A 12469-nucleotide genomic window follows, 5' to 3' on the forward strand; every position below is an offset into this window, starting at 1 on the left:
TGGTATCCCATATTTTATGGAATATCCCGTTGGTCAGTTGCAGTCACCTGTCCCTGCTACGCTCCCTCCCAGTTTGGGAGAGCATGAGACATGCAGGGAACAAAAAGTCCTTGACTTTGGATAAACACGACTTAGCAAAAACACAAACATCAATGTGTTGTCAACACCATTTTCATTCTGAATCCAAAACACAGCACTGTAACAGCTACTGAGAACTGTATCCCAGCTGAAGCCAGGGCAGCATGATAGAAATACTATGCTGAATCTCTGTACACAGTAGCAAAATTGAAGAGGAACTGCTAGATTGTTCCTTCATCTGCTGAATGTAGAGTAGCAATGAACTTAATTCACTTTGTATCTAATTATCAATTAAAATCTAAGAATTGTTAAAGAAGGTATGCAGAAAAGGCTGTGCTTGCTTTCATGAAGTAATATTAGGGACACTGCAAAGATGCTGGTGAACTGAGAGACCACAGCTTTGGTGTATTGCTGCTTCATTCCCCAAAACACAGTCTCCTGAAAGAGTGGAAGAGAAAAGACAAAGTTGCTGTGGTAGAAACCGAGAATGAAGGTAAGCACAAATACAGTGGTGCTGATTATTAGAAAAGACAGTTATATCTGGAAATGAACAAGGTAATTGTATAGGAGAGGATCTAAACCTGTGTGTGCAGTTTCACAGGCTGACAGCTGTGCTGCTCTTGACCTTCTGCCTCATTTTGCTCTCTCCTTTCCCAAGCCAAGTATTTGGGTTGTGCAAATATGAAGTCAAAACATGGATCTGTTTTCCCTTGTTGTCTACCTTCCTTGTAATCAAGATTAATTTCCTGATCTGATACTACAGTGGAAATGGAGGTACAGTCCTGGCAGAGGACAGAGCTGTATCTTTCAGTGGCAATGTTGTTTTGTCCCTGTAACACTTGTGGCCTGATACCAAGTGGATGGAGAAGTCAGACGTATCCTACAACCTGCTGGAAATGACCCATTTTGGTGGCTCAGCTTGGAGTCCCATCTTCTCTAGACATGTCACCCCTTTGAAAATAATCAGATGCAGACATAAATTCATTGAATGCAGCAAAAATTTGCTGGGCAGCAACACTGCAGTCACATTTCTGTGACAAAGGACCGAAAAAACTCAGGTGTCTTTAGAAAACTGCCAGTGCTGCAGTGACACCTCATTATCAGAGGCTACTAGGCATTTCTAGACTATCATTGTAGTTCTAAATTACATCTGTCTTCTGGGCATAAATTTTCTGAGACTTCTGAGAGTTACAATACTATGCCTAGTATAGCCAGTGTAGGTTGAATTGACTTGAAAGAGAAATGTCAGTACTGGGTAGTGGTGAGATCATTATGGAGAAAAAGGTTGCAAGGTACTAGGATCTTGGGGAAGATTCAGTGTGTCTTTTCTATGACCATGCTGAGGCTCTGATTAAGGCACAAGCATGTGCATGCCTGGTTGTCCCTACAGAATCGTAGAATCATTAAAGTTGGAAAAGACCATTAAGACTAACTAGTCCAACCATAAATGCAGCACCACCACCATGTTCACCACTAAACCGTGTCCTCAGGTGTCGTATCCACATGCTTTTTGGACACTCACAGAGATGGTGACTCTACCACTTCTCTGGACAGACTGTTCCAATGCTATACAATGCTTTCAAGGAAGAAATTTTTCCTACTATCTAATCTAAACTTCTCCTGGTGCACCCTCAGGCCACTTCTTCTTGTCCTGTCACTTGTTACCTGGGAGAAGAAGGCTGACCTGGCTACAATCTGCTTTCAGGCAGTTGTAGAGAGCGATAAGGTCTCCTTGAGCCTCCTTTTCTCCAGGCTAAACAATCCCAGGTCCCTCAGCTTCTTCTCACAGGACTTCCGCTCCTGACTCTTCACCAGCTTTCTTGCCTTTTTCTGGACATGCTCCAGTGATGTCTTTAAGCAGAATGAGAATTCTGTTCCTTCCTTTGATCTCTGTTGCAGATGAAAGCTGATGGTATCATTCTCACCTTTAATCCCTCCTTTGAATACAAATTGTGGGAAGAGATAAGATAGAATTGAGCTGTATGCTGTGAGACGTGCCGCAGAGGCACATGGCAGCCCACAGAGAGGCTTGTCTCCACCAGACCCTGGGGGCAGGAGGTGTCACAGGGCAGAGCCCTACAGAGAGGAGCCTGCCGGGAGCTGACGATGGGTGAACAGCGAGTGGTCACCACATAGAAGGACATTTGGAAAGTGTGTTGCTGATGTGGCAACACGGGATAGGTCACGTAGTGAGGATTGCTGTATAAGGAAATACTGTGCCTTGGAAAACTGTATAAAACAGCTCATTCCTTGGAATAAACGACTCAGATTCCCTGCCGGTCTGGGTCCGGGCCTCAATTACTGACACAAATAGATGTTGTCAGGTGGGTTAAACAGGTGTTGCTTGAAGTTTACAGAAAGCTTTTGTATTTTATGTCCTGCTTGGCAATCATTTAAATTGGAGCTGCAGATCACATCTTCTTTGGCACTAAGCCTTGGGTTCTTCTCCACCTGACCTGAACTTTATTGGAGGCTCTGTAGAGGACACCTCCCCAGATGATGGAAAGCAACCACTAGAGACCCCCAAAGAGGCCCATGCAGGCGCAGTGACACGTCATAAGGCTGCACAAACTAAATGACTATGCATGAGGTAGGCAGTAACCAGATATTATATAGGTGGGTTTATGTAAACTTTTGGGTATTAATTCTCTCAGTATTTACTCCTTGGTGTGCTTGATTTGTAGGAAAACTTATACCTTGCATCTCTACACAATAAACAATGTCTTCTTTCTAAACCTGACCCTTTGTTTGTATAACTAAAATGTCGGAGTTCCAAAAATTTGGCAACACCAGCACCTCAATGTTTTTCTTGTTGTGAGGGGCCCAGAACTGGGCACATGACACAAGGTGTGGTCTCACCAGCGCCAAGTAAAGAGGGACAGTTACTGCCCTGGTCCTGCTGCCACACTACTGGTGATACAGACCAGGATGCCACTGTCCTTCTTGGCCACATGGGCACATGCTGGGCCATGTTCAGCTGCTGTTGACCAGCAGACCCAGGTCCTCTTCTTCCAGGCAGCCTTCCAGCCACTCTGTCCCAACCTACAGCACTGCCTGGGGTGTTGTGACCCAAGGGCAGCACTCAGCATTTGGCCTTGTGTAACCTCATGCAATTGGCCTCAGTCCATCAATTCAGACTGTCCTGATCCCTCTACAGAGCCTTCCTGCCCTCTCGCAGGTCAACACTCCCATTCAGCTTGGTGTCATCGGTGAACTTGCTGAGTGTGGACTTTATCCTCTCATCCAGGTAGTTGGTGAAGACATTAAACAGGGCTGGCCCAAATACTGACTCCTGGGGAACACCACTAGTGACCAGCTGCCTGCTGGATTTAACTCCATTCACCACAACTTTTTGGCCCCAGCCACCCAGCCAGTTCTTTACCCAGCAAAGAGCTCCTCCATAAACACCATGAGCTGACAGTTTCTCCAAGAGAATGCTGTGGGAGATGATGTAAAAGGCTTTGCTGAAGACAACATCCGCAGCCTTTTCCTCACTCTCTAGGTGTCACCTTGCTATAGAAGGACATCGGGTTGGTCAGACAGGACTTGTCTTCCACAAAACCATTCTGGCTGGACCTGAACTTCTGGCTGTCCTGTCATATGTTCAGAGCAACCATTTGAGGCTATAAGGTTCATCCCACCAGCTTTTTAACAAGCCGGCAAACGAATAGCTGGCAAACCCCTGCCGAAAAGTGAGAGGACTTATTTATGGTCACTGCTGAAATGGTGGTGAACAGTGCTGGGTGGGGAGAGGGGAGATGCGTCAACACTGGCAGTAGTTGCCAGGCACTTGGAACCTAAAAGCTGCCTGTGGGCAGAAGACATGTTTAGAAGTCCATCTCTGTCAGTGTTCAAGACCAAGCTGAATGGGGCTCTGAGCAACCTGATGTAGCATGTGTTATCCCTGCCCAAAGTGGTGGGGTTAGTCCCTTCAGGTCCAAACTGTTCTATGATTCTGTGAATTCCCTTTCTCCTCTCGTCTTCTTTCCCCACTTATTTTCTCCCTTTCCCTCCTTTTTTCCTTTGTCTCTCCTTTCCCCCATTTTCCCTCTTTTTCCTCTTTTCTTTTTTCCTTTTTTTCTTCCTCCCTTTTTTCCTCCCTCCCCCCCCGCCCCCCGTTTCCTCCCCCTCCGCCCCCCGCTCCCCACTTTATTTTTTTGTTTCCTTTCCTTCCCTTCCATTTTTCCCGCCCGTGCTTGAACCAGCAGGTTTCCTGCCCCCAAGGAAGCTCGAGCCCTCAAACCCAGCGCGCAGGGGGTTCCGGCCGAGCGCCGGGGCGGTGCCGCGGGGGCTGAGGGCGGAGCGGCCCCGGCCCCTCCCCGGGGTGGAGGCAGCCGAGCCCAGCCCAGCCCAGCCCAGCCCAGCCCGCCCGAGCCGCGCTGCCTGCCCGCCCGCTTCATCCTCTCGGTCTTCTCCGCGGCTTCGGTATGTCGTCGGGCGGTAGCCTGAGCACCATGCAGAGGCTGGTGGAGCAGCTGAAACTGGAGGCGTCCGTGGAGAGGATCAAGGTGAGCCGGGAGCGGGGCCCCCGGGAGCGGGGGGAGGCGCGGGCTGCGGCGCGGCGGGGTGGGGGAGAGGAGCCGCTCCTGCATTTCCCTCCGCGCTGATCCGCGCTGATCCGCGCCGCCCGCCCGGGGAAGGAAGGGGGTGAGGGGTGCCTGTGCCCGGCTGGCGCCGAGCCCCGGGCCCGCGGGAGCGATGGAGCGAGTGCCGTTCCCTGGTGGAAGGAGCCGTGATAAATAATACAGCAGCTCCTAGGCAGTTCTGCACCAGCAAGCAGATAATCGGGAGTAGTTCCTCGCAGCGGAGCCAGCCCTACTCCCCCCCGCTTCGGAGCGCTGGCAGGATCTGCAGGGGGAGGCGGTGCGGGGTGGTACCCGCTGGCACACTTGGGGAAGGCAGGCAATTTGCTACGCATGCATGAACCTTCTCCTGCTTGCACATTTCCAGACAAAGGCATCATGATGAGGCAGTCCTGTCATCTGCCAGCTCCTCAGGTTTGGTGACCTGACCGAGACAGCTCTTGGTTTCCAGCAGATGTGGGGGGTCCATCACCACGCACAAAGTCCAGCACAGTCTGTGAAGTGATGGAGGTCAAATTAGTTTCTGTCTTGCACTTTCCTTGTCTCCCTCCTTGCATTCGCCATTTTTCTCTGGCCAGTCACAAAAGACGAGCTTCCTCAGTCTGAACGACAGTGCCAACACACTGAGCTGCTGAAACTTAGCTAAATTATTTAAAAATAATTCAAAATTATTTAGTCCTGGCCTGGGCTGGTGAAAATTTGAAGTGGTGAAACCACTACAGCTTTTGGATATCATCCTAATCAATTTGGTGATGTTACTACATTTTATTAGCAAAACTGAATCAGCAGATGCTTTATTCACTAGAAGTGACTGTGTTTATCACTGCAGTGAGGTGTGGGAATATGTGACAAACAGCCTGTTTCAGAGTAGAAATACAGACTCTTGTGGCAAGAGGGGTACTGTCAAACACTGAAATGGTTGCCCAGCAGTTATTGTTGGTACCTGGATCTCTGCTCCTGCTCATTTTGAGGCAGATACATCCTCCCCACTGGTTTTTTTGTAGATGGGTAGTGGCTATAAGATACATAGTTTGTAGTTTACAGGTGTTACTTTGTGGCAGTAACATATTCTGGAGCTGGACTTCCCAAGGCTGCCTATTTTTCATGAGTTTGCTTGTATTCCAGGGAGGCTTGTCCTTGATGGACCTCAGTCTCATTTTTCTTGCAGCACTGTGCACAGCAGTCTCATTCCAGGTCTGCTGTTCTAGGAGCCTGTTCATGGCTTTGAAATGACACACGATTAAAAATAAATGGTGTCATCTGTGTTTCTCTACATACAGTATAAAAACAATGTGAAATATATTCAGCTGATCAAAAACCACTCGGTTCAGTTTTAGCAAGCACTGAAATAGGAGAAAACATTGTTTCATCTACTTTGAATAGACAATGTGTTTCCAGACGGAAGCTGGTTATGAAAGGATTTTTAAAAATACATTCCATACTGCCAAGTTCCAGTGGTGATTTTGTTTACCCTGCTGGCTAAAAAAGCAGACAGGAACAATATTTTCAGAAAGAGGAAACTGAGTAGGAAAGAAGTACCCATACACATCTTGCATGCAGGAGGCTGCTGAAGGGAGCGTGTTTGTCACGTGATGCAATACTGCAGAAAATTTCTGTGTGAACAGGAGAAAATAAGAAAGTTATAGGACATAGGTAAGACTAAGAGTAGGCAGTTCTGGTTTGTATCTTTTGAGGATATACCAGGATATACATAGCTCAGTATGTGTGGGGGGAGTTTGGCAGCAAAGTGCAAAGAGATGCTGTAGGAACTGCTAACCCTTCAAGGAAAAAGCTCCACATGGCCTTGGCCTGACCAGTGTTGGCTAGTGGCATCTCTGCCTGATAGCCATGTGGTGCACAGCTGGGCACCACAAGGGGCAGGCACTGCAGTTGAGGCAAGGGTGCTAATGCTGCAGGGGGTCCAAGGGACTGGGCAGGGCAGGACAACTCTGCAGCCTCCAGAAATGGCTTCTCCTCAGGTAAGGAAGGACTGAAGAAACCTGCTGCCTTAGCAGGAATCCTTGCTGCAGATGCTTCTCCCTGTACTCTGCTCCAGAGAACTTGGGAGGCTGAGGAAAAAGCTTCTCTTAACAACTCCCTGAAGTGCTGACAACTGCTGGGTAAATTGAGGCAGTTATCAGGATGAGTGTCCTGGAGGAGAGCCTGGAGGAGAGTTGGAAGACAGTGAAGAGGAGAGCAGCGAAATAGCAAAAAAAGTGTGTGCTAGGCCAGATTTCCCATGTGTTTCCAGATAGTTTTCTATGGGATGGCCCTGAACCAAAATTCCTCTGGGGTTCCAGGGTGGTTGCTTCAGACAGGAGGCTGGGAAGTTTGAATGGTACTTCTGGTCGTTGTTTTGGCAACACTGCAGAGCTGTGTAGGAAGAAAAATCAGTGTTTCAGGAGTCCTGTAACAAAGGCAGAGGTAAGGTCAGAGGGGAACTTTTAGTTCCATCAATATGTTTAGTATTTTCTTTTATAAAATATGTATCAGAGAGCATGGGTTTTAACAGTTCACTGCAGCTGTTCCTAATGTGTGTCCGGGAAGTCGGGAATTCCTCTACATTTTCCTTCAAAAATGTAGGCACATGACTGACTTGCCATCCACAATGAGAGCAGGGGAGTTCAGTGCTGAAGACATTTTACCTTTGGGATCCTGGGCTTGTTCTGCAGCTCTGAACTCTCCTTTTGGGGGGCCAGAGTGTGGATTTGAAGTTCTCACTTCACTGCTGGCGGAAGATGACAATTTGGACTTCAAAAGCTGTTCATCCTCATCTTTTTGCTTTCATTCCTTGTTATACTCTGTGTTGTTTAGAAGTTTGGAGTGAAAATCCTTTAAAAAAATTATCAGAGGATAGAAGAGTTCAAATATGAACCTGAAAACACTACAGTAGACTGGAAAATGATGATGGCTCTGAGCATTTTAACAAGGAGAAATTGCATCACACTTGCACCTCAGTCCTCTGCACTATTCTGGCTTATCACTGGCATAGTATTTCATGGGTGCTTCATCAGAGCTTTGTAAATTGTGCTTCTGTGCTAATTTACTTGGTGTTTTAGAATCCAAGAGGTGATTTGGCTGCACTCCAGCTCTGTTTGATAATAGCTCTTCAAAAGGAAATGCTTAATAGATGCTTGTGAATGAATTAGTTTCCTCTCTGGATTTGTTTTTCCTTTTCAGGTCTCTCAGGCAGCTGCAGAACTCCAGCAGTACTGTATGCAAAATGCCTGCAAAGACGCCTTGCTTGTTGGGGTTCCTGCAGGGAGCAATCCCTTCCGAGAACCCCGATCCTGTGCTCTGCTCTGAAATCAGGTAATAAAGTCATAGATGCCATGACAACCACTCTGATTTGAAACTCAAGCCCTTGGAGGGACAAAGACACATGGTGATAGTTCTTTAAGTGTTGAGTTCTTGCTTGAGTGTTCATAATTTCCCTGTTGGCTCTGCAGACTGTTTTCTGGGTTTTTTAGGTGTGGCAGTTGAAGCATGTCTCTTTTCTACAGCTCTTTCTTGAGTTTGTTTGTTTATAAGTTGTTTTTTTTTGCTCAGGGGTTGTGCTTTTGTGTTTGATCAGCAGTAAGGTTATTAGCAGCATCCAAACTAATTAAAATTGTCTAAGACACACAGCTATGTTTGACACAGCCAGACAGTAGACAGTCACATACCCAGCTTGGAGAGGTAAGGCCAAGCTGTGGCAATTTTATATGTTCTGATGACTAGCTCACAGGTTAAGCAAGAATCATGTTAAAATACATTTTTGTCTTTAATGTCATATTGCAGTTCATTTCGCTGTGTCTGTCCTTAGGCTCTTCCCGTGCTTACTGTTGGTACAGCAGCAAAACCAGTGGAAGCAGAAAGGAGCTGAGGCAATCTGTCATCACATCCTTTGTAACCTTTTTCAACACAGGGCTAAAGGATGAGCTACTCCCTGAACTCTGCCTTAGTGCTCTGCATTGCCTTTACCTGTGTAACACCTATAGAGTAGGTGGGTGGGTGACCGTCCAACATGTACAAACCTTTGGGATGCAGTTCCATGATTCCCAGTCTGGCTTCTCCCATTTGTCACAAAGATTATCAATGATTGCAGCAGGAGAAAGAAAGGCCATGCATGCTAGTAGCTTTGGGTATAACAACACCATAACTTGTAAAGTCTACGTCTTTTGCTTGACAAACAAATGTGGAAGTAGGATATTCAGAAGGGGTTACTCCTCCTTAAAAGAAAAAATAAAAATAGTTCCTGCTGAAGAGCTGAAAAATCTGCAGAGAGGAAGAAACACTGAAGTCTGTTCTTTTGATGAGAGTGCTATTAAAGAAAAAAATCAATGTTTTCTCTAAGGGCAGAATTTAAGCTAAAACCTAAAGTACTTGTAAAATCTTCCCCTTGCTGCTGCCAGCTGTTCCTGAGCTTGCACTTGAGCTTTTGCCTCATCAATAGCATGGCTTTGATTGTTGCTACATAGGTTTAACAAAACAGGATTGAACCTCTTTTGAACCTGAAAGAAAGGGAGCAACTGAACATGAGATGCTCTTCTGGAAAAACTTGTTGAGGGTGAAGCAAAAGCAGATTTTCTTAATTTGGGTGCTACCTGTAATTCTTCATGCAACTAAGATAAAATTTTTAATGACCATTGTATATGTTCTTCTGTTATTTAAGCAGCCTTTCTACTTTTTCTTTTTTTAGGGGTCTGTGTCTGTGTGTGTGTCTACCTATTCTGAGGTGATCACATCATACAGATACACTGCAAAATATTTTCTCAAAAGAGCTTGATGATTAATTTATGATTCTTTTAGAAATGCATAGCTCAGCCCAGGATGTCACTTAGTGGTTTTTTTGCTGATAAATCAAATATTTAGTTTATTATTCTTGTGTTACCTTAGGATCATAAGAAAATCAGAGCAAAGTAAAAAAGCCAGTTAAAAATTTTATGATATTACAAGGATACCAACATCCAGCAAAGGAAAGTAATTTTTTGGTTTTTCTCAGTGCAAAGGAGCTTTTCTGTTGTGATTTTTAAGAGAAATGTATCAGTTTAAGAAGATGGCATTTAATAAACTCTTTTTTTCCTCTTATAGGGAAGGTCATTGGAGAATTGCCTTCAAGCATGACATGAATAACAACTGCCTTTCCTTCACAAGAAAAGTCTCTGTCTTTTATGTGGCTAAAACAGCATCCTAGATATTTGTCTGTGTCTTCTTGTGTATCCATATTCCACTGTCTTTTAGTAATGTTCTTGAAGTTTTTTAATGTAACTCTTTCTCTTTTCTTAACCATCACCACTTTTACTACACTATGCTAACTATACAAATATTACTTGAGAAGTTTACATTTTAGAAATTAAAAACGTGAATTTTTAACCAAATTACTTACTCTGATCTTGATAAACCATAACACCGGAATAATAGCAAAAACTATTCATGGGGATTTTTTTTTTTTCCCAAAATAAAACAACCCAAAAGTGAATATTTAAAGTATAAAGCTAAATGCTTTTACTGCTAGAGTAATGTCCTCAGGGGACATTTTGCTTCCATTAGCAAACCTGGAACCAACTTTATTTCTTTTTCAAGTGCATCTCAGTGCATAAGTGACACATTTTAGTAACTGCTGAACACAGTATGTAGCAGAGGCTTGATTCCTAAAGCATGTTTCTTGCAATACTTCTAATCTGTAAGCCTTCTTCTACTTTGTATTTTTAACAGTACTGCTGTGGTGGAATTTTCTTAATGTATTTAAAATGTTACCAAACAGACACTAAGAATCTGTGAACACCCAAAGATAATTGCATGCATCATTGTCACAGTTTGCAATACACAGAATTTACTAAAATGTGTTTGGTCATTTGCCTTCACTTTTTTGATAGAGCACTTTTACAAGAACAACTTTTTTTAGAGGTTTTTAATTTTGTCTACTTTCTATTGTTTGTATTAATCTTTTAGAAGTTGAGAAATAAAATTCCTATCCCTCTTGGCTTTGAACTCATTGTGTAATTTGTGTAGCAAAGAGCAGCTATGTAAGGAAAAGGATACTTGGATTTTGCAGTGGGAGGGGAGCTCTTTGCTTTTTTGGGAAGAGAAGGTTGTTACTGGATTTTTAGAAACAGTCTTATTAGTAGAAAAATCCCATTTGTATCTGTTGACCATATTTGTAAACACTAACAATGTTATCAGGCTCACTTACACATTTTGAAGCTGTGAAGAAGAACTCTGCAATCTGAGTACTTAACATTCATGAACAGTAACTAGAATGGGGCAACAGTGTCCTCCAGGCAGTTCAGTCTTTGTCAAAAGATTTTCGTGGTTGCTGTCCTGCAGAAAGACACCAAAATGAGAGCTGTAATACTGCCAGTATGTATTGTGCCTTTAAATATAGAAGAGAACATCCTGTCTTCAGAGCTTTTCTTCATTCTGACTTCCTTTCACTGTAGGCTGTTTAAATATGGTAGCTTTTCTGTTAGCACTGGACAGAGTTACGGAAGTCTAGAGAAAACCAAATTACTCTTGCATAGAGGCCATCAGAGGCTTGGTTTGAGGCCAAAATGACAAAGATACTGATGAGTGTATACATCAAAAGCCTTTGGACAGCCAGCATATGGCTGCTGCCTACTTCCTCCCAGGCAAGCCCTTCATCTTTCTTTTACCTCCTGCAATAAAACCTCCCCTCATCCCTTCACATCTGTTTCTTTCCCCAAAACTCCTGTTGCGTACTCCTTACGGCTCAGCAATGTCAGTTGGAGCTCGGGTTTTGAAGCAGTTGCTGAGCTGGCATAAGGAGTGGGCGAATCACAGAGTGCAGCAGGGAGCCACCGCTGCTAGACAGCCAGTCAACCACTGCTGTCTCTTGGCAGCCCTGCCCAGCTCCATCTGGTCCTTACAGCTGGAGTAGCACTGTGAGCATACTGCAGATCCTGTCTACTTCCGTGTCTTGCACCAGCAAGGGCTAGAAAGACCTGTGCAGCAGTTGTGAGATGGACTGGGAACACTCCATCCAGACGTCTCTCTGAGCATGGTGTTTATTCCTCAGACATGGATCCCAGCCTTTTCAGAGGAGTGTGGCTGCTGCACCTCTTTGCTCTCAGGGCAGTGTGCATCCGAGCTGCTGGGTAGAAGCAGGGAGAGGAGTGACAGCAATGCCACCTCTGCCCTCCCAGGGCATGTTCTGTGAGAGAAGTTGAGTGTCAGAACAAGCTCCAAATTAGTTTTGGTTGGCACTAAGGCTCTTTGGTTCCTGTTGGGAATCAGTTTGGTGAAGTGTGCCACTGCTGGTTATTTTGTGTTGGCTGGGTGAAGTGGCTGCATCTTAGCAGCTCAGCTTTTGCAGGTCCCCTTTCCTTGCCATAACCAAAGAACCTGACAAACATGCATGGGCAGCTGACTGCTTCTGCAGGCAGGAGAACCTCTTGTCTCTTACCTACCCAGTCTACAGGGCCATGTCTTTTCTACAGCTGCAGGTGTACGTGAGTTTGCACTCCTTTGCTGAACTGAACCCTGTGATGGCCTAGACCAGGGCAAACATCACATTTCACCACCTCTGCTCCAACAGGTATGATCTGCAGTGAGGTGGACAACTGTGGGCAGCATCTTAGCTTCCTTTACCAAAGACTATCCAAGAGGGCTATCTGCTGTGCAGAGGCATCTGATGGCAGCAGGTCATACAGGATGTCCAGGATGTAAAGAAGATTGAGTGCACACATTTGTATGCTCAGTGCCTTACATGAGCCATAAGACCCCCTTTTCTCACTGTCTTCTCTCCCAGTTGATCAGGAAGGCTCTTCTCCATCTACAGCTGTCTCCTGCCTGGTCACTAAAAGGCT

At 45.2% G+C, this 12469-nt stretch overlaps 1 protein-coding gene across 1 annotated transcript; it reads left to right on the forward strand.

Moving 5' to 3' along the window:
* Nucleotides 1-4505: 4505 nt before the first annotated feature.
* GNG10 (G protein subunit gamma 10) lies at nucleotides 4506-7967 on the forward strand (the record flags this gene model as incomplete). The annotated part of the gene is made up of 2 exons (XM_082302189.1): nucleotides 4506-4586; nucleotides 7842-7967. 2 exons carry the CDS (start codon nucleotides 4506-4508, stop codon nucleotides 7965-7967), a joined length of 207 nt encoding a protein of 68 aa, XP_082158315.1.
* Between the last annotated feature and the right edge of the window lie 4502 nt (nucleotides 7968-12469).

This window comes from Coloeus monedula (genome assembly GCF_965178545.1).
Source record: "Coloeus monedula genome assembly, chromosome: Z".
Classification (NCBI taxonomy): domain Eukaryota; kingdom Metazoa; phylum Chordata; class Aves; order Passeriformes; family Corvidae; genus Coloeus; species Coloeus monedula.